Source organism: Ixodes scapularis, unplaced genomic scaffold, assembly GCF_016920785.2.
Source record: "Ixodes scapularis isolate PalLabHiFi unplaced genomic scaffold, ASM1692078v2 PGA_scaffold12__126_contigs__length_90152505, whole genome shotgun sequence".
NCBI lineage: Eukaryota > Metazoa > Arthropoda > Arachnida > Ixodida > Ixodidae > Ixodes > Ixodes scapularis.
The window spans coordinates 72,500,675-72,519,454 of NW_024609838.1; the positions used below are offsets into that span (position 1 = coordinate 72,500,675).

Sequence of the window (18,780 nt, forward strand, 5' to 3'; positions counted from 1 at the left end):
AGGATCACCACAATCAACATTGTCTGAAGCGTTCATATTTTACGATTTAAGAGGATAATACGCGGGACGGACGACGGCGGAAACTTTGGTGATTTTTTTTGATGAAACACAAACCGTCGGTGTTATGAATATAAAGGGGCCAAAATTCGCAAGATATTTGAATAATTCCCAATGACTCGTGTACAAAGAACATTTTCGTTCTTTTATGGTGTTTTTACAGAGGAGATCTGCAATAAACGCTTAGCCACCTGGAGGACTCCCAGCCTATCTCTATCGGCTCATTGCAAACCACGATGTGGTGCGCATATTGTTTTCGCCATCCAGCACTGCGCTTCTCCCAACGAGACAGTCAATATCGGAGGCCTCGCAACAAACGGGAGACAATGCTGCGAAATGACTGAAGGAAACATTGAAATTAAACTGGGTGTCAAGCTTAAAATAGTTTGAATCTAAAAACAAATACATTACCATTCGCGTTTCCGCGAATTATAAGATTTGCATCCGCGTTATCGCATCGTCGACCTTGTGCCTCCTGCATGAATAGTAAGTTTAGCGCACCTCCGCCTAAAATTGATTGGTTTAGGTGTTTTCGATGACGCACGTCAAGTTTCAATTTAAAACCATATGTTTATTTTTACAACAAAAAAACGTTAATTAGAAAGCTTTAGGTAATTGTTTTGCTAATAAGTATGTATTATGGAATCTCTAACGTTCAACGTGGCTGACGATGTAACCCTCCAAACTTTTCTTTTTTTTAAAAACTTTAGTTTTCGGAATACTCGAAATTCATTGCAGACACACCCGGTATATCTGAGTTCATCTGCCTCCCAAGACAAGCAATAACACTTGAAAGGGGCGGTGCAACGATATTCAGCTGGAATGTTTTTCACTTTACACAAGCTTACTGGCACTAGTGGGACTCGAAAATACTCGCAGGCAACGCCACCGGACAAGAAACTCCTTTGTTGTGGCGTAATTTCAAGGACAGAAGCGAGCGTTTCCATCCAATCTCTCCTCGCAAAACTTAATGACGTTGCTGGCTGGTCGCAGAACCGCTCAGTGACAATATTTGAATGCGGCTTATGGAATGTACCCGATAGTCGCGTGGGCACTCGATTTGGGCTCGTGATAATCGATAGCTCGAGAAGCATTCGGGTAGTGGCCCGTGTCCAATTCTCGCAATGACGGCAATAGCCGAACCATAATAATGTCTAGAACTCGCGCGTCTCCGGAGCCTTGCCAACCCCAGCGCGTGACTATAATCAACATTGGCGGCATATAATCGGCTCCAGATATCGTGGCTTCTTGTTCTGACTGCGAGCCCCGCAGGGGGCACCTGTGAAAGCAGGTGTTTGGAGAGTGGCGTCTCCACGGACCCCGAGCCCCGCAGGGGGCGCCTGCACATTACGTGCTAGATGCTTGGTGAGGAGCGTCACCACGGACCCCAGCCACATAGGCGAAACCACAGACCCTGAGTAAAAAGTGGCTAAGACCCACCCACGTCTGGCTGTGCGTGGCGAGCCCGTGTCCGGGGAAAAGGGCATCCTGGTGGTTGAGCCGAGCCCGAGGTAGGTTTGGACCCTTCGGGGCCCCCCGGGTGAGGCAGTACACCACTTCGGCCCCCGCTTCTCGTAAACGGGAGTCCTGGTAAGGCCCGGCCAGGATGATTCAGTCTAGTCGTTTTTTCTTCTACTATCCCCTCCGGTCTCTCACTTTTACCTGTCCTGTTTCCTTCATTTCTTTCTCATTTCTCTTGCTCCTTTTTCTCTCTTCTTTGGCGACAATGGCTAACCTTGGGTGGCGACAGATGCCTTTCTTGAACCACACTTGGTTATAGTTACTGGGAAGCACTGGTAGTGTAGCATACCCAGCCAAGCCATACTTGCTATGGGGTGCTACCAACCCCTTGTTGGGCTCGGTGGTGGGCGGTGCGCCACAGTTTCTGAAAACCTCCCCACTTTTATGGGTTCCAAGTCAAACCAACCTGATCGGCCTCTGAAAAGAGGCCGCGCCGAAGTTATCATCTCAGACAAGACTCCATGTTTTCGTTCCAATTACCCAAAGTTTTTGGTTATTCACTCAGAAAGTGACAAACAGCTCTCAAAATTATCGCCCTTCCTTGTTGCAAAAGTACTGGAAAGTGTTGTGGGAAAGAGCTTCAAAGCCAAAAAGATGTCTTCTGGCGACCTTCTGGTAGAAATTGAAACCAGCATGCAGAGTACAGCGCTCCTTGCACTGCGTTCAGTGTCTGACCATAACGTGTCAGTCACGCCACATCGCACACTGAATACGATCCAGAGAGTAATCTCCCAGGAGGACCTTCTAGAGACAACAGACACTGAAATTGCTGAAGGTCTTTCTGACCAAGGAGTCGTGGCCGCAGGGCGTATCTGCATGCGACGTGACGGGCAGGAAATAAGAACAAAACACATCGTTCTAACATTTGAAGCCGCCACCCTTCCTGAAGCTGTCAAGGCCGGATACCTCCACTGCAGGGTTCGGCCGTATATCCCTAACCCCCGGAGATGCTTTCAGTGTCAGAGGTACGGACATGGCTCCCAGAACTGTCGCGGGAAAGCCACATGTGCGAAATGCAGTAAAACTGACCATAAGACAGACTCTTGCACAAACAGCGCACACTGCGCAAACTGCAACGAGGCCCACCCGGCATACTCCAGATTATGTAAAGTATGGAAAGATGAGAAAGAACTACTGACTGTGAAAGTAAAAGAAAACTTGTCATGCGTAGAGGCACGCCGTCATTTTGCTTTCTTGCGAAAGGGCGGCTACGCGCAGGTGGTGCAGCGGGGACATGCACCACTGAAGGTTGCAGTGGCTACCCAGACGTCCTTTCTGGACTACCGGAAGCCACTGCAGTCCCCCACCCCCAAGCTTAAAATCGAGCTTCCCGGGCGTGCAGTATCGGCTGGGGGGTCTACTGCCTCCTCCAGCCAGACGACCACCCCTCCTGCTCTCACGGGACAGCAGTCTGTCCCAGTTGGTGGGGAGGGAGCACAGACGGCATCCCCTTCACAGGTTGGGTCGGCAACGGCCAAGCCTGTCCGTAGCCCGCGATCCCCTTCAAGGGAGAGGGGCCCGCGCTCTCAGGAGAAGACATCCTCATCCAAGGAGCGGCATAGTTCCTGTGCCACTCCAACACCCAAAAAGTATTGGAGTGGCGCCTCCCTGCCTGGCACCTCCACCGCCTCTTTGGCTGGAGGTGGCCGTGGTCGACGGCTGGCTCCTCGTGGCCAGAGCCTTTCCATACCATCTGGGAAGGTCTCGCCACAGGACCCAGAACCTATGGATGAATGTACCCAAGCCTCCTCTCATGCCTCTGACACAGACGACATGGAGTAGCAGACTCCCAAGGCCCGCCATAAAAGTAAAAAACAAGTAACACCCCCGAAGTAAGAATCTCCAACACATGGGTGCCACATTTCTCCAATGGAATTGCAGGGGATTACTTACTAACCTCGACGATGTTGAATATCTTCTGCAGGAACACAAACCTGCAGCCCTGTGTTTACAAGAAACACATTTAAATGCCACACATACCAACTTCCTCCGAAATTTTATTGTTTTTCGGAAGGACCGCCTAAATGCTACCATTTCATCTGGAGGAGTAGCGATAGTAGTTCCAAGGCTGGCTGCTTGTATGGCCATACCCTTGCACACTCCTTTAGAAGCAGTGGCAGTGCGTGTTCTAGTACATAAAGCCATTTCTGTTTGTTCAATATATTTATCACCCTCACAAGCTGTAACAAGTGCAGAACTTCCCTCTCTTTTAGATCAACTTCCAAAGCCCTTTCTTTTGATGGGAGATTTTAATGCCTACAATACCCTTTGGGGTGGGAATCTAACTGATGTTCGCGGGAAAATAATCGAATCAGTTTTAACTTCTCGAAGCCTTTGCCTTTTTAATACTGGTACTTCAACTTATTTTAGCGCCTCATCCTTATCATCGACCTCCATCGACCTCTCCATTGGTAGTGCCTCGTTGCTGCCTGACTTCTCATGGAGTGTAGATCAGAATCCCTATGGTAGCGATCACTTTCCCATTGTTTTAAAAATCACAGTCTCTTTTAAGTCATTACAAACTCGAACTCCGCGTTGGAAGTTGGAAAAGGCTGATTGGGCCACTTTTAAAAAGGAGTCAGAGTTGCATCCAGATACAATAGCTAGCTTAGATGTTAATGAAGCCTGTGAAGTCCTGACTAATGTAATTGTCCAAGCAGCACAGCACTCTATTCCAAAAACGTCAGGACGCTTACCATCAAAACCAGAGCCTTGGTGGAATGAGGAGTTTAGCCTAGCTCGTAAGCGGCAAAACTGTGCATGGACAATAGTGCGCCGTTACCCAGCAGTTGAAAATGTCATTAAGTTTAAAAAGCTACGTGCTAAGGCCCGCAATGTAAGACGCCAATCTAAAAAACCACGTGGATGTCGTATGCTTCTTCAGTCAACAGTTCCACAGGCATAAAAGTCGTATGGGACAGGGTTCATAGAATTAGAGGGGATTACCGTGCATTTACTATCCCTCTCTTCACATTGGATGGCAGCAATGTTCCCACACTAAAACAGCAGGCAAATATTCTCGGTGAACACTTCAAGTCTGTCTCGGGATCTGAGCATTATTCAAACACCTTTCTAAAATACAAGGCTGCCAAAGAGAAAGTACCAATAAAATGCACCGGTGGTTCTATGGAGGCTTATAATCAACCATTTACCCTTGCGGAACTGATGATTGCCCTTGACAAGGAAAAGAACTCGTCCCCGGGGCCAGACCTTATTCATTACAGTATGCTTCAGCATTTACATCCTGCAACATTAGATACCATCCTATTGTTTTTAAACTCTTTATGGCGCAGTGGAACTTATCCCATTTTCTGGAAAAGGGCTATTGTGATTCCTTTGCTAAAGCCTGGAAAGGATATCCATCATTACCCTCCAGCTACAGACGAATCGCACTCACCAGTTCCCTGGGAAAAGCGTTTGAACGAATGGTGACCCCTAGATTGGTGTATTTTTTAGAGCAGAAAAACTTCTTCGACAAATTTCAATGTGAGTATAGGACAGGGCGATCAACTACTGATCACCTTGTTCGCCTAGAAAAAACGGTCAGGGATGCCTTTGTTAACAGACAACATTGCCTACCTGTGTTTTTCGATATTGAAAGGGCGTATGATACCACATGGCGGTACTGAATTTTAAGTGATTTAGTTTCAGCTGGAATTTGTGGGAAAATGCTAGCTCTTATCAAGAGCTTCCTCGATGAGCGCTCGTTCCAGGTGAGGTTGGGCACGACACTTTCTGAAACGTTTGTCCAGGAGAATGGTGTTCCCCAAGGGTCGGTGCCGAGTGTTATTTTGTTTCGGATCAAAATGAACTCTCTTAGACAGGTTCTTCCCCGATCTCTCTCCTATGCACTTTATGGTGATGATGTGAAAATATCCTGCTCTTCGTGTAATTCAGCTATCTGTGAACGCCAAGTTCAACTAGGTATTAATGAAATGACACGTTGGGCAGATGAGAATGGTTTCCAATTTTCAGCAGAAAAAACAATCTGCGTTCTGTTTTCTCTTCGAAGGGGTATCATTACAGAACCCACACTAACTTTGGGAGGTCAGACCCTAAACGTACATCCTGAGCATACATTTTTAGGGGTTATTTTTGATAAGAAACTTAGCTTCCGTAGTCACATCTTGCAACTAAAAAAGAAATGCCTGCTAGCATTGAATATTTTAAAAGTTCTTTCGCACAAGTCCTGGGGTAGTGACAGAAGATGCCTGCTGCGTTTGTATCAGTGCCTTGTTCGATCGAAATTAGATTACGGTTGCATGGTGTACGGCTCGGTACGGCTGTCTCTTCTTCGGATCTTGGATCCTGTCCACCACCTGGGACTACGACTTGCAACGGGGGCTTTCCGGACCTCTCTAGTTTCCAGTCTCTACGCTGCATCTAATGAATACTCTCTCGGAAAAAGACGTCTGTTCTTGGGCTTTCAATATCACTTAAGAGTTCGCTCCATGCCTCGACATCCTGCACTCGAAGTGTTCTGGACACGCGGTATGAAAGGACGTACCAGAACAAACCTTCTGTTATACCTCCTTTTCCTCTGCGCCTTAAATCTGAGGCCAAGAATTTTGCAATAGACTTATCAAGTCCGGTAGCAGCGTTGCCCAGCCCAGTTGCACCCTGGAACATCACGCCTATTCCGATTAATCTTTCTCTTTCCAAGTATGACAAGAAGAATGCACCAGCCGAAGATCTTAGGCAAGAGTTCTTACAAATCTCCGAAAACTACAAAAACTTTGTACAGTTCTACACATATGGAACGAAACGGAGCAGCAGTGTTGGATGTGCTGTAGTCGGGCCATCATGCAGTATTGTAACGCGGCTCAGCAACCAAGTCACCATCTTTTCTGCAGAGTCATATGCCCTACTGTTAGCTGTGGATACTATCACCAAAAGGTATATCAAGGCCGCCGTAATTTTCTCAGATTCTCTCTGTGCACTCCGTGCACTTGCATCCCGAGATCGATCAAAAAATGCTTTTATTCCGCAAATACGTAACAAGATTGTAGCTGCCACAAACTCCAACATCACCATTAATTTCTGTTGGGTCCCTAGCCATGTCGGTATAGGCGGAAATGAGGAGGCAGATAAGGCTGCTAGAACATGTCAGGACATGGACACAGAGGTTACCTCCATCCCATACCAGGATTACAGGTTCTCATTGAAGAAGTTGATTAAAAAGAAATGGCAGGATTAATGGGACACTGAAGTCCATAATAAACTCCATTGCGTGAAACCTGTTCTTTCCGAGTGGGCCAGTTGCCGACATAACGAGCGTTTTTATGAAGTTGTTCTCTGTCGCCTGAGAATTGCTCACACTCAACTCACACATGGCTTCCTTCTGCGAGCAGAGGATGCTCCAATGTGTGAAGAATGTGGTGAAACACTGTCCGTCTTGCACATTCTCCTTCAATGTCCGAAATATCATGAGGAGCGTCGCACCAACTTTTCACGGTTTTTTAGAGAACAGATCCCATTCGACCCAGCCCTTTTGCTGGGAGAGGAGCCTCTTGTTCCTCATAACCAAGTTTTTAACTTCCTAAACAGCATTGGCCTATTACAGTACATTTAAGTTAGTGGATTTTCTTTGTATTGTCTACATTTTATGAAAGATTTTTAACTCTCATATCATGCCTCACCTTTAAATAAATAGCACCGCAGTTTTTTCTTCTACCATTGTTCTGGCGCACTATGGCCTTAGCAGCCGCTGCGCCATTAAAACCCAAAATCAATCAATCAATCAATCTGGCTGCGAGTTGAGGGGGTAAACACCGCTCGTTTTTCTTCATTTTTTCTGCGCCTTTATTTGAGTGTGGTAAAAAATGAACAGGTGTTTCACAGGTCGCTAACGTCAAGGGTACGTTCTAAGCCGTATTTTCGCAAAGTACAAAAAACATCGCATCGCCCCTTTAAGTTTGACAGCATAAGTCGGATGTACCTCCAGCTGATAAGAGCCACAATGTCAATTCCTAGAAATGCTAGTTAATGGTTGGTTATATATCCCGAGATAGTACTGAACGGCTCTATGGAATTTTTTTTTTTTAAGAGTTTAAGATTTTTCGCGAAAGCTTTATTTAAAGGTCGCCACGAACCGAAACCTTGCCTTCAACGGGCAACATGGCTCCTGTGTTAGTATCTCCATGCTCTAACCACGTGGCACAAATTGGGATGTCCTTATCACGCGGCCAGGCGTAGCTCGGCGCAAGGGCGCAAATGTCGTCTGCTACGATAGGCAGTCCGCTACACCGGACGACGCCTGCACTACCGAGGCCGGAGCTTGTGTTTCAGCGCAGGACAATGGAAGTTTTCTCTAGAGCTTGTTTTTTTATTAGTAGAAGGTAAAGTTCAGTAAACTACACGCAAACATATCGCGACGGGTTTCTAGAAGTATGCAGTGTTCAACGTCACAAACTTGCTCTCTTGCAAAGTGGCGTAGCCACGAAATATTTTCAAGGGGAGGGGGGGAGGGAGGGATTGTTTTACCTTTGCGTGTAGTGGTCGATGTACTGTACAATTCACGGGTACGGACACGGCCTTCCCCAACCCTGGCTGTTACAATTCGGTAGCCATTCAATTTTTGGTTGCCTTTACTAAGAAAAAAAAAAGTGATGCGTCCGGGGTGGGGGAGGAAGGGTAGTTTAACCCCCCACACCATCCCCTGCCTAGCTGCTCTCGCATGCGACAGACGCAGCCAATAATGACGCAGGGAAGCACACAAGCGCCTGCGCGTTCTTCTAATCGCGTGGCCAACTATGAGCACGCTGCTACTTCGTTTCGCATTACGTCCGGACGCTGTGGACGCTACGAGCTATCCTAGCCCATTCTGCTCTGTAAAGGTAGCCCGTGACACGGTTTCCAGCTGTCAGACAGTGGATTTCAATTGAAGTGTTCATAGAAGTTAAATTCATGGTTATGGTAGTAAAACGCTTAGTTTACATTCATTGAGTTGAAACGCTGCGGTGAAAGGGTTACGCCGGTCGCCAACAGGTGGAGCTGGTGGAGCTTCACGTAATATTTTGTCATGGAGCTGGGGGATGAAAAAGAAAAGGAGTAGCTTGCGACAGAGAGCCGAAATTTTTGCAGCGACCCGAAGGGGCCGGTAATGCGCGTGGCATCGTCGCAACGCTGGATTGCACGACGAGTTCGGCAGTATGCTAAATTGCCCGTGTGACCTCGACGATCAATGAGCACCAACGGTTTACAAATTTGGCTGTGTCTTTAACCGAGGCGTTCCAACACCAATCTACATCGCGGTGTACCGAAACGTTGAAGAACCATTACAAACTACGAATGAAGAGAACGAGCTCCCGCCCATGATCACCGAAACTATGACAGTGACCACAACAATAGAAGGATCCATCAGTAGTCACTGGACATGCAAACTGTAGCAGTACGGCGAGGCGGTTACAATTTAACTGTTTATTAGTCTGGCAGGCCGAAGAAACAGCCTGCTCATAGCTAGATAGTTCGAAGAAAAACGAAGGGCTCAATCTTAGTCCATCAGCTCGCGCTGCGCTAATGGTCATGACGATCATCTCTTACTGTCATCACATTTCCTTGCTTCCCAGGAAACTTTGTCACGGACAGGCTTATGATCATAGGCGTAGACTAGGGGAGGGGGCCTCGGGGCTCGTGCCCCCCCCCCCCCCCTAGTGAGCTCCGGGGGGGGGGGGGGGGCATTTAAACAGCCTAATTGGGCCAAACATGTCACAAAACAAATGTTCCGCGGAAAAAATAATTTTTTTAGCAATATTTACGCACAGGACGTAACTTAGTCGGAGTCAGAACATCTCTACATTTGAAGCTCCCGCTCTTTCGACCCCCATGGAGGAGAACTACGCCCCGCCCCTCACTCTGGGATTTGCTCTTTTTTGTTGACTTGGCTGCTGAGTTGAACGACGCAGCGTCTCAACTTCCGGTAAGATCTGGCAACAACGCACGCTAAACATGGCGCCGGTATTGTTTTGGTTTGACGGTACACGAAAAGCTGCGGGGTTTGCGAGCACATAGCGAAGACATGACCGGAGAAGTCCCCTTGTGTTGTTCCCGGAAGATGGAAAGTATCGTTCGTAATCGTCGAGCGTGCTTTGAAAGCGAAGGGAGTCACAGGGTCCACGAGTGTGCAACCACAAGCCAACGTTCACGACAGCGCTGCGTTGACTTCGGCTATCTCGTTCTCTTTGGTGCAACACTGCGATGCGACAAAGAACTGAAACGTTCGTGGTGTGTGTGGTGCAGTGCTTGGAAGTAGACACCCAACACGGAGCGCAAAATGGCTGTTGTGTGGTTGAGGTTGAACGGGTTCAGTCCCGTCGTCGTCAGCTGATCCAGTCAAACTGGTCCGGGAGGACGCAGCGAGCGTTTTTAAAAGTAAATCTTCCTTCGTTCCGTCTCCAAATGTGGAAAATTCCCGACGCATGCCGTGAGTAAAAGGTTGCGGGCGTTTTCAACAAAATTACGTCGTTTCAATGGAACAATGAATTCCAAATTGTTGTCCTAAATCTGCCGTTTTTATGCTTCGTGTTGGACTGCGTTTACACAGCGACGTGTTGCGCTCATCGTGCGGTGTGATTAAATTTAGGCAAGATTTCCTACCTGCCCATAGATGCATGAATTGAAACCATTTTTTTCCGTAGTGAACATAGCGCTTTTTTATTTTGGGAAGAGGCGTTGTGCATTTATTACGGTACAATCACTTGAAGGTTCAGAAATTGGGAAGGGCGAGCAAGCTTTCCGAACTTTGTCTCTTTGCTCTCTGGCACCGCCCCTAGTTTCAAGTTTCAGTAGACATACCTACTAGCAGGTACAAACTGCTCTAAAGCAGGTAAAAGACTGGGAAGTCGGGACGGCGCGGACTCCGTGTTTCGCGCTTTACGCAAGGTGACTGGGGAGGTGCTTTTGCAAGGTATGCGTAATATGCAACCGATTTGTTATGCCCGTCGTTTGCGTCTCTCCAGCAAAATGAATACGACACTCTACAAAGGCGCGATCACAAGCCAAGATTTACGATAACAGTACATATTCATTCAAACAATTTACGTAAGATGGCTCGAAAGCCGAGAAACAAAATTTGTCGGCTAACGCAGAATTCGAACGTCCAAGGGCTTCTGCGGACAGCTATTACGTGATCACCTGGCTGTGCCAGGTTTTTTACTTAACAGCTGTGTCAGGTCGCGGACGTTCAATGCACCTGGGGCACCCGGTGCGAACCTCGACGGCCTCCGGAGCGATATGACAAGAACGTAAGTGGACACGTTTGTCGCTACGCGAACGCTCGATTGACTCCAGCCAAATAGCTTTCCTTTCGGGGCGACATGGCCGCTGGAAGGCTCTCTGTCGGGATCACTCATCTGACATCTCCGAAAAATTAGCATTTGCTAGCAAAAACGCAAAAAAAAAAACACGCTAAGCATGCAAAGGGGAAAACGAAAGAACCGCGCTAGGAAAGCCAAAACCCCGCATCGCTTCCTATCACTAATACCTGCGACAGCTGCTCAACACCCACTACATCACTTCAAGAAGTCTCACTCAAGCACCTGGGTGTAACCTGGGGTTCCCGGACATTTCATCGAACGCCGTTTGTTTCGCATATTTTGCTCATCTGTTCGCCCCCTCTGTATTACCCGATGGGCCCTGAGGGTATTGTAACAAATAAATAAAAAGTCGCAATCCCGGTAAGAGCGCACTCCAACTCATGGAGGCCAGAAAGCGACTTCGGTTTTGCGCAGGTGCAACAACGTTAGCCATGTGAGCCTTTTAGCCACTCATGTCTTTCTATTTTTACTTTTTTACTACCCGAAGCTTTCAGTAGCTAAAGCTGAGGTGCTATTTACGAAAGTACAACGAAACATCGTTTTTGTTTTTTTCTTAGTTCTAAGACTCAATGAAGTCAAAAGTAAGTACGTCACAACAAATTTTATTTCAAAACTTTCGGGGGGTTCATGTGTTCCTTCGACCACCATTCACCATTTCAGATGGTGAGTAATTGCTTTCAAAAAGTCTCCGACAGCCATGCTCCGTCGGTTCTCATAAAAAAGGCGGACCTTATTATTTCTTGCCGCTATGGCCTTCTACTGTCGAGGAGGCTCTTGGGAACTCAGCATCGCCTCCAGCTTGTCTTCCGTCAGTTGATGTTCTGCGGCGATGCAAGTCAAAAACTTCCGGAACCCGGGATGGGCACCTCCGACCAGCTTCAGGAAGCGGGAATGCCACCCTTCCACGCTGTTCCCTCTGGGCTGACCGAGGTCCATGAAGGGCTGCACCGACCACAGGCTCGGAGGGAAGAGAGGTGGAGCGCGAATTACGAGCCCGTTCTGTAGCGTTCTTGCCCTCCACATCACCTAGTGTTTCTCGAACCACTCGAGAAGTTTTTACTGCCTGGGGTGAGAAGTGGGGCTTGATTTCTGCATAACCCTGCGTAAAAGCATGAAAACAAATAAGGCATTTTCTCTTCCAAGAGAGTGCCACGCAACATGTAGGTAGGTATGCCACAGCGCAGAAACAAACATACCTGACGTATCCGATGAGGGGGTAAGAAGGAGAGGGCACACAGCTGTCTCACCAAGCTTGAGAAAGCGGCGTCATTCGCATATTGAGCCTACAGTCCGGTCTTCTAGACTTGCCTGTACACGTTTTGAGATAAATGAAAAAAAAAGATCCGTGCAGCACGCTTGCCTGGAAAACCTGTCGCAACGCGTTGATCGCGGCGATTTCGAAGTCTGTGATTATGAACCCCGGGGACAGTACGAATCCGTGGCGTTAGCAGGTGAGAGGGAGAGCCTGGGCGAAGAAAGATGAATGCAATCTTATAACAAAACCTGCCGGCAATGAAAACATAAACAGAACAGAAATCAAAGAATTTCCAATATGCTACAAAACAGAATGTGCTTCTCTCCCAATAGTGGGACGTCACTTTCATACTTACATTGAACAGGTGCAAGTAGGCGTCATCTGTCTTTGAGGATAACAAGCTGTATGCGAAAGGAAAGGAGATGTTCCGTCCTTGAAACTCCTTGACCCCATGAAACGTGTAAAGCTGGTAGAATTGACGCGGAACGGTCTTGAATGTTCCGTCGCAAAGAATGGTAGTCGCCTGAAAAGATTTAGATTCGTACGGGTAGTCATTCAAGAAATCTCAGTCTCTGAGCAAGACCTATCAATATGTTCATTCATAATATATTTACCTGTGAAAGGTGCCTCAGACTCTCAGACGTGGCGAAGATCAGAACTCGCGTTCCCTGAAAAGACGTGTCGTCATACTGCAGAAACTCTCGTTTCCCGTCAATCTTTCCGAAGGGGTCCTCAACCACAAGGCTGCACAGGCTGGTAGGCTCCGGTGGAAACAATGACGATCGTTTCCTACTAATGACATTTCGAGGACATCTCCATTTGGCAGCACTTGCCGCGCTTCAGCATTCAGGCCACTGGAAACTTGCTAAGAAGGAAGCAAATATGTGATAATCTTATAACAGGCTATTTTAAACAGCAAGATATTGAACGCATTACATACCTGAACAATTTGAATCGGTGCACTTGTAGTTTGGAGCACTTTCTTGCCTGCAGGACATCTGACCTTGTACTGTCCGGAAGGTGGTTGTGCCCCTCCAATGACTTCAGAACGTGGTTCCCTATGCTTGAATCACCGATAGTGACGGCGCGACCTCCGCATTCGCCGTACTGTTCGCATTTCCAGTAGAAGCTGTCGTTGACACGTTTATCTACGATGTAAGCATATCCGCCGAAACAGAGCTTTGGCTTTCCTCGTGTAGTCTCCCGAATCTCCATTGCGTACTACCCGCCATGGTAATCATGATCACCTTCCCTACCGAAAAATCCGGTATAACTTTTCACTATCCGGATTATGGAACCGGAAATTTGTTTCTGGAAACCCGAAATCCAGATTGCAGACAAAGGAATAATTTCGGAAAACCTAAATTCCAGATAAATTCCGGATAGAATCCAGATAGATTTCCGGTTCCCTAATCCGGATAGCTAAAAGTTATACCGGATTTTTCGGTAGGGTTATATAGGCCGCAATTCCTAAGCCATGAAAGGTGGATAGTCAAAGATCCTGTTCATGCTTAGAGACAAGTTCATTGTATTGCCCGTCAAGTGAATCCCCCCCCCCCAAATAAATAAAGAAAGACCGACAAATAAGGAAATCTGTTGGATTGGCTTCATAAAGAATACCAAGCAAACAAAAGCAGTCTTAAAGACGACCCCACAACCGTTTCCGTCTTCAAGGTCTTCCGACTTCCCGGCTATGATTGACTTCAGATAACATTAGATAAAGAGAAGCGCAAAAGGGACGAACGGAGAAAGGGGTCAAACGCAGCGCCCTCCTCGTCTGCGCCAGTACCATTACAAAGGGGACAAAACATTAAAAAACCCAGAGGAACATGGATGGCAAAGGAACCTCAAAACTTATAGTGGATCACTTAGTGCATCTCGCATTTGAAACAGATAATCCTCCTAGACACAAAAACACAAAGTATAATTTTCTGTTCCCGTGTCTTAGGCCTCTTTATAAATTTCAAAAAGCTCTTCGGCTTCCTTTTATGATAACACTGCACGCTGTTTCAAATGGCATTCGATAAAACGGCGTTCGATAAAACGGTGTTCGATAAGACGGCGTTCGATAAAACGGCGTTCGATGAAACGGTGTTCGATGAAACGGCATTCGATGAAACGGCTTCGATGAAACGGCGTTCGACGAAACGGCGTTCGATGAAATGTCCGGTCCCAGTAACCTGGGTCACCACGAAACACTGATCACTTCGGCGAAACGATTAGTTGAGGTAGGCGAGACAGGCGGTAGCGGAGACTTTGGCGGCCGTGAAAGAATGGCGAAGCTTTTGTTTGTTATGGTATGAATCCAAACGAAAGTGACCGTCGTGTAAAACTTTTGTAAAGGATAATAACTCTCATCACATGGGTTATTCTTTAAACGTAAAAATATGCCGCTCAAGAGGAAACTGCACCATTTAACAAAGGTTTAACAACCAAGATCTAAGCTGTCAATCAAACTCTTAGCCAATGAGAAGTATAGCTGCCGATTGGGATTCAACGTCACAGAATCCCAACTTTGTGGCGCGCGATTCAAAACGGGCAGAATAGCCGCGAACTAAAATCATTTTGGACAAAACCCCGAGAGTGGGTGGGAAAAAGGCAGACATGCACAAATTACTCAAAAAAGGTAGTTAAGTTAGCTTACTGAGTATCGACGCCAAAAGTAATTGGAGTAGAGTAGAAATTACGCATTTGTAATAGTAATTGAGTAAACTACTAACTACTGCAAAAAGTAGCGAGTTACTTTGAAGTTACTTTCGAAGTTACTTTTTATATTTTTGTGGTTGCACAATGAACAGCAGTTTTGATCCCTGAAAAACCCTGCCAGCCTAAAATAAATGCAGTCATTTTATGGTTTTCGTTTTCATCAAAATAGTTTATTCGCTCGCAGATGCAATTGAACTTCGAAGTTCTTATCGGAGAGTTTTCCCCTTTTCCTCCTAAAGACGTCCCCAGCCAAGCTAAAAAGACGTTCCACCGACGCACTGGATGGAACGGCAGCGTTGAATTTCAGAAACAGGCTGTGCAGGGTCGTGTACTTCAGGACGTCCTTCACATCTCTATCGTCTTACTGCAAGTAAAGCATGACGTCCTGGGCTTCTGAATCCCGCCTGCAGTGGCCTTCCTCGTTGAAGCTGAAGAAATCTTCAGGCTCTCCTGTCGCTGGGGGGTCTGAAGTTACGTGGTGTTCCCGCCGTGGCAGGCGAGAGACCTCAGTCTTCAGCAACTGGATCACTCTGTCACGGTCAGCTTCCGGTACCCACTGCAGCTTAAAGCGCGGGATGAGGGCAGCGCTTATCACCAGAGCGGTGTCGTCCATGGCACCCGCGAACCTGTAAAGAGGACAAAATATTTAACATGCTCGTCGGGCCAAAATAATGAAAATCGCCTAACTTCTAGAGCCACTATAGAAGGATCACCGGTTTACCTTTTTTCAATGCCGTCGGTAATTGCGCTTTTTAGCGGCCTACAATACTGGAGGCCGGATAGCGCCGCTAGTCTGCGTCTTGTTGCAGTTATTGTGGGCAGCAGGTACCCAAGATACATCTTGTCATCCGCTTGCAGTATGTCCAGCGCGTTGGCAATCGGCTTCATCACCTAGCCAGAACGACATATCACATTTGTTACGGTACATTTAGAAAAAGTACTGACAATAAACATACCTCGCAGTACTCGTTTATGAAATCTGCTTCTATTAGGCGACGAAGGATCGGAAGTTTCAGCCGCAGGCACAGCTCCTCCAGTTTTTGCGGCTTCTCCTCTAATATACCTTGCAGGCATCGCATCGCGTCGTACCGTGAATTCCAACGCGTGGCGTTGGGCACAACAAGATACCTGCGTCATTTAATTGGTTCAGCAGCGTTAAATAAGAAAAACGCTCATTCGAGTATACAGGTGTTTTTTTAGACGGTTCAGATTTTTCTTATGAAGCCATGAAAGTTACACTAATGTTGTCTGTGTAGGTGAATTATACTGCTTGTGAGACATATTATGGGGGGGGGGGGGGATATGGAAAATAAACATATTCAGAAACTTGCTGAGCGTGATGAAAAACTCAGTTGGTGAACTGAAGAAAAATATGGTGCTGCGCTCCGAGAATGCATCCAAATTCAACGAGTGCTAGTTTTAGCGCACCGCTCTGCTCCCCACACACTCGGACGTGTTTTTTTCTTTTTCAAGTTCACTATTTTAGATTTTTTTAATCTCTTTTACTAATCTAAAGTTGAATTACCATATTTTCGAAAATTATATGACTTAGAGTAACAATTCGACCATATTATGTCCCCCCGGCCGCATAATTTACCAGCCCAGAACTCAAAAGTGTAGCTTTCACATCTGTTTATAAAAACTGGGACTCTCATAAAAAACAAAAAAAAGAAACATCCTAGGATTTGTTCCCAGGGCGATTTGGTGAACACTCACCTTCCGCAGAGGTCATGAATTTCATCTGCGGCCAACGTTGATTGGTTTTGCTTGGTCCAGAGGCTCTGGCACTTGCCGAAGACCGACTGGCTTAAGGTTCGATAGTCCTTGTCGTGGTCGGCTCTTTGGGCGTCGACACTTGCTACAAGGTTCAGCGTGTGCGCAGCGCACCTTTGATGTGGAGGGAAACGAAACGGCTGACCATTCTCCAGAACTGACGCCAAATCCACTATGTCTAACTCCTCACTCTCTTCGTCATGTTGACCATAAACTCTATAAAAAGATGCAAACTTTCAGTCCGTAATCAGTATAGCACATACAATTAAACTATACAATTAAAAAGTACTGTACCGGAATGCCTTGAGGAAATTCGAGCCATTATCCGTGATCACCTTGACCACTTTGCTGTGCACCTTGTAATCTAGAAACACTTCCTCTAGCTCCTCGGCAATCTTTTTATACGTCATGCTGCCTCTTTCTCTTCTGCAACACAGTGCCGCCGTCTTTCTCTCCAGTGTCAACGAATCGAGCCACAAGGCGGTGACCCCGAGGAACGCACTAAACATCAGTAGAAAGAAAAACCAGAAAAAGTATAAAATACTGACACCTGCAGATGTATACTTCGCGCGTTCTTTTTTTTTTTTGTAAGAACTTACACAAATTGTGACGTTTCGATAGACAAAAACACGTTCCGGAGCCTCTTCTACTACGCGACGAGTTTATACTTCGTTCCACCCGCCGTACTTCAGCATATATAATTACAGAAAACAGCCGGCGGGATGAAGTTTAGTGACAATATATTTCCTTCTCTTGCCCTTGCGTTCGTTCAAAGTTGAAAAGAGTAAAATCATATTTTGAGTGCCAACCGCACCGTTCAGTGGGATGCTTCATCAGGTCACAATACTTCTTGATAGGCGCCAAAAAAAAGCCAAATTTGTTGTATGAAAGTTAAGACAGCGTTACGTCAGTGAAGCACGCCTAGTAGCCTGCGGTCTGTCATTTGGACTACCTTGTAGTGATTAAAAGAACACATGCCAGTGCGAAGCTCATCTAGTTCGTCATCGTAACGGGCAGAGGGGAGGTTATAAACTCAGGATCCCCGAGATATGCCGCCCGCCAACGGTGACCTACGGGCCTGCACGGCCTTACAACCCATCGTTGTTTTCTATTTCCGGTGAAGCTCTATTAATCACATATGCCGCGCGAAATATCGATCCACGTGCTTCGAGCTGCAGTTTGTTAAAACACTCGGTCACTGACCATCCACGTGTACACTGAGGTGTAGTAAACTGTTTAATACGCTGAGCGCTGCTAAACTTTTATTGTGTTCATTTTAAACGTTGCGTTTTATCACTTCTCCTTTGAATATAGAAGCTCCACCGAGAAAAAGCAATGTAAACTGTTCGCCCGATTCTAGAAATGTCTTTTTCTTCTTCTGTTTCTTTTTTTCTAAAATTTAATAATACAAGGGCAGCCTTGTTTTAAATCATATCTTTTCGCGCTCAAATGGTATAAAACAGCACCTACCGGTTGAAACTTTTCCAGCAATCGGTCGTGATTGCGATGTGCTCAGCTCTCCCCAACTCGTCCAGTAACCGCTGCTTGGTCTTGTAAGAGCGGGCAGCAATGCGTTCCATGAGCGCACGTCTCGTCAATGGAGTCTTGGTCGGCGCAAGCCGTGTCACCATGTTGAGGAAGTCTTCGTGTTCGACGACGGAAAAAGGCTGCATCGCCCCGTTTACAAAGTTTTCGACGACCTCCTCGTATAATTTCTGGGTTAAAACTCCGGAACGAAAGGCATCCAGTTTCAGCTGCTTGGCCTCCCTTTCTGCTTCAGGCCTCGATCCAGAGTCATGGCATGCCGTTTGTTTGCGAATGCCGCTGTCCAGCTTCGAGAGTTGGGCAGGGTGCAGCGACTGCAATTTATGACATTGTGTCAAGTGAAGCGCTCCCAATAATCAGACAAAATATAACTTTACGTTTATGTTCATTAGCTAAAGAAGTTAGGCAGCACAAAAATTTTCATTATCTGGCGAATTGTAACTACGATCATAGCCCGACCGTAAGAGCTGCTTGCAGGTTTCAAGCTCTAAGGTAAAATAATTTAAGCAGCGGTCAAAAGGTGCAGGCGTGAAATTAACTTCATATTCTATTGTAGCGCCAATCACAAGCACTAGTCACAGCGTTCGTCTGTTGCCGTAAAATCAGATT

General features: G+C 46.6%; 1 protein-coding gene across 1 annotated transcript; it reads right to left on the reverse strand.

Annotated features, from left to right (window-relative positions):
- Nucleotides 1–15,214: 15,214 nt before the first annotated feature.
- Nucleotides 15,215–18,299, reverse strand: LOC120842396. Its single transcript, XM_040213490.1, has 6 exons — nt 18,097–18,299; nt 16,921–17,127; nt 16,570–16,842; nt 15,810–15,981; nt 15,575–15,744; nt 15,215–15,479 (listed from the first exon to the last, which is right to left on the reverse strand). The coding sequence occupies exons 1-6, from the start codon at nt 18,297–18,299 to the stop codon at nt 15,215–15,217; spliced, it is 1,290 nt and encodes a 429-aa protein (XP_040069424.1).
- Between the last annotated feature and the right edge of the window lie 481 nt (nt 18,300–18,780).

Coding starts and splice junctions, on each gene's coding strand:
- LOC120842396 (XM_040213490.1), bottom strand. CDS start 18,299: ATGCAGCCTTTTTCCGTCGTCGAACACGAAGACTTCCTCAACATGGTG. Junction 17,128..18,096: donor TGCTGGAAAAGTTTCAACCG/GTAGGTGCTGTT, acceptor ACTGATGTTTAG/TGCGTTCCTCGGGGTCACCG. Junction 16,843..16,920: donor AATTTCCTCAAGGCATTCCG/GTACAGTACTTT, acceptor ATCTTTTTATAG/AGTTTATGGTCAACATGACG.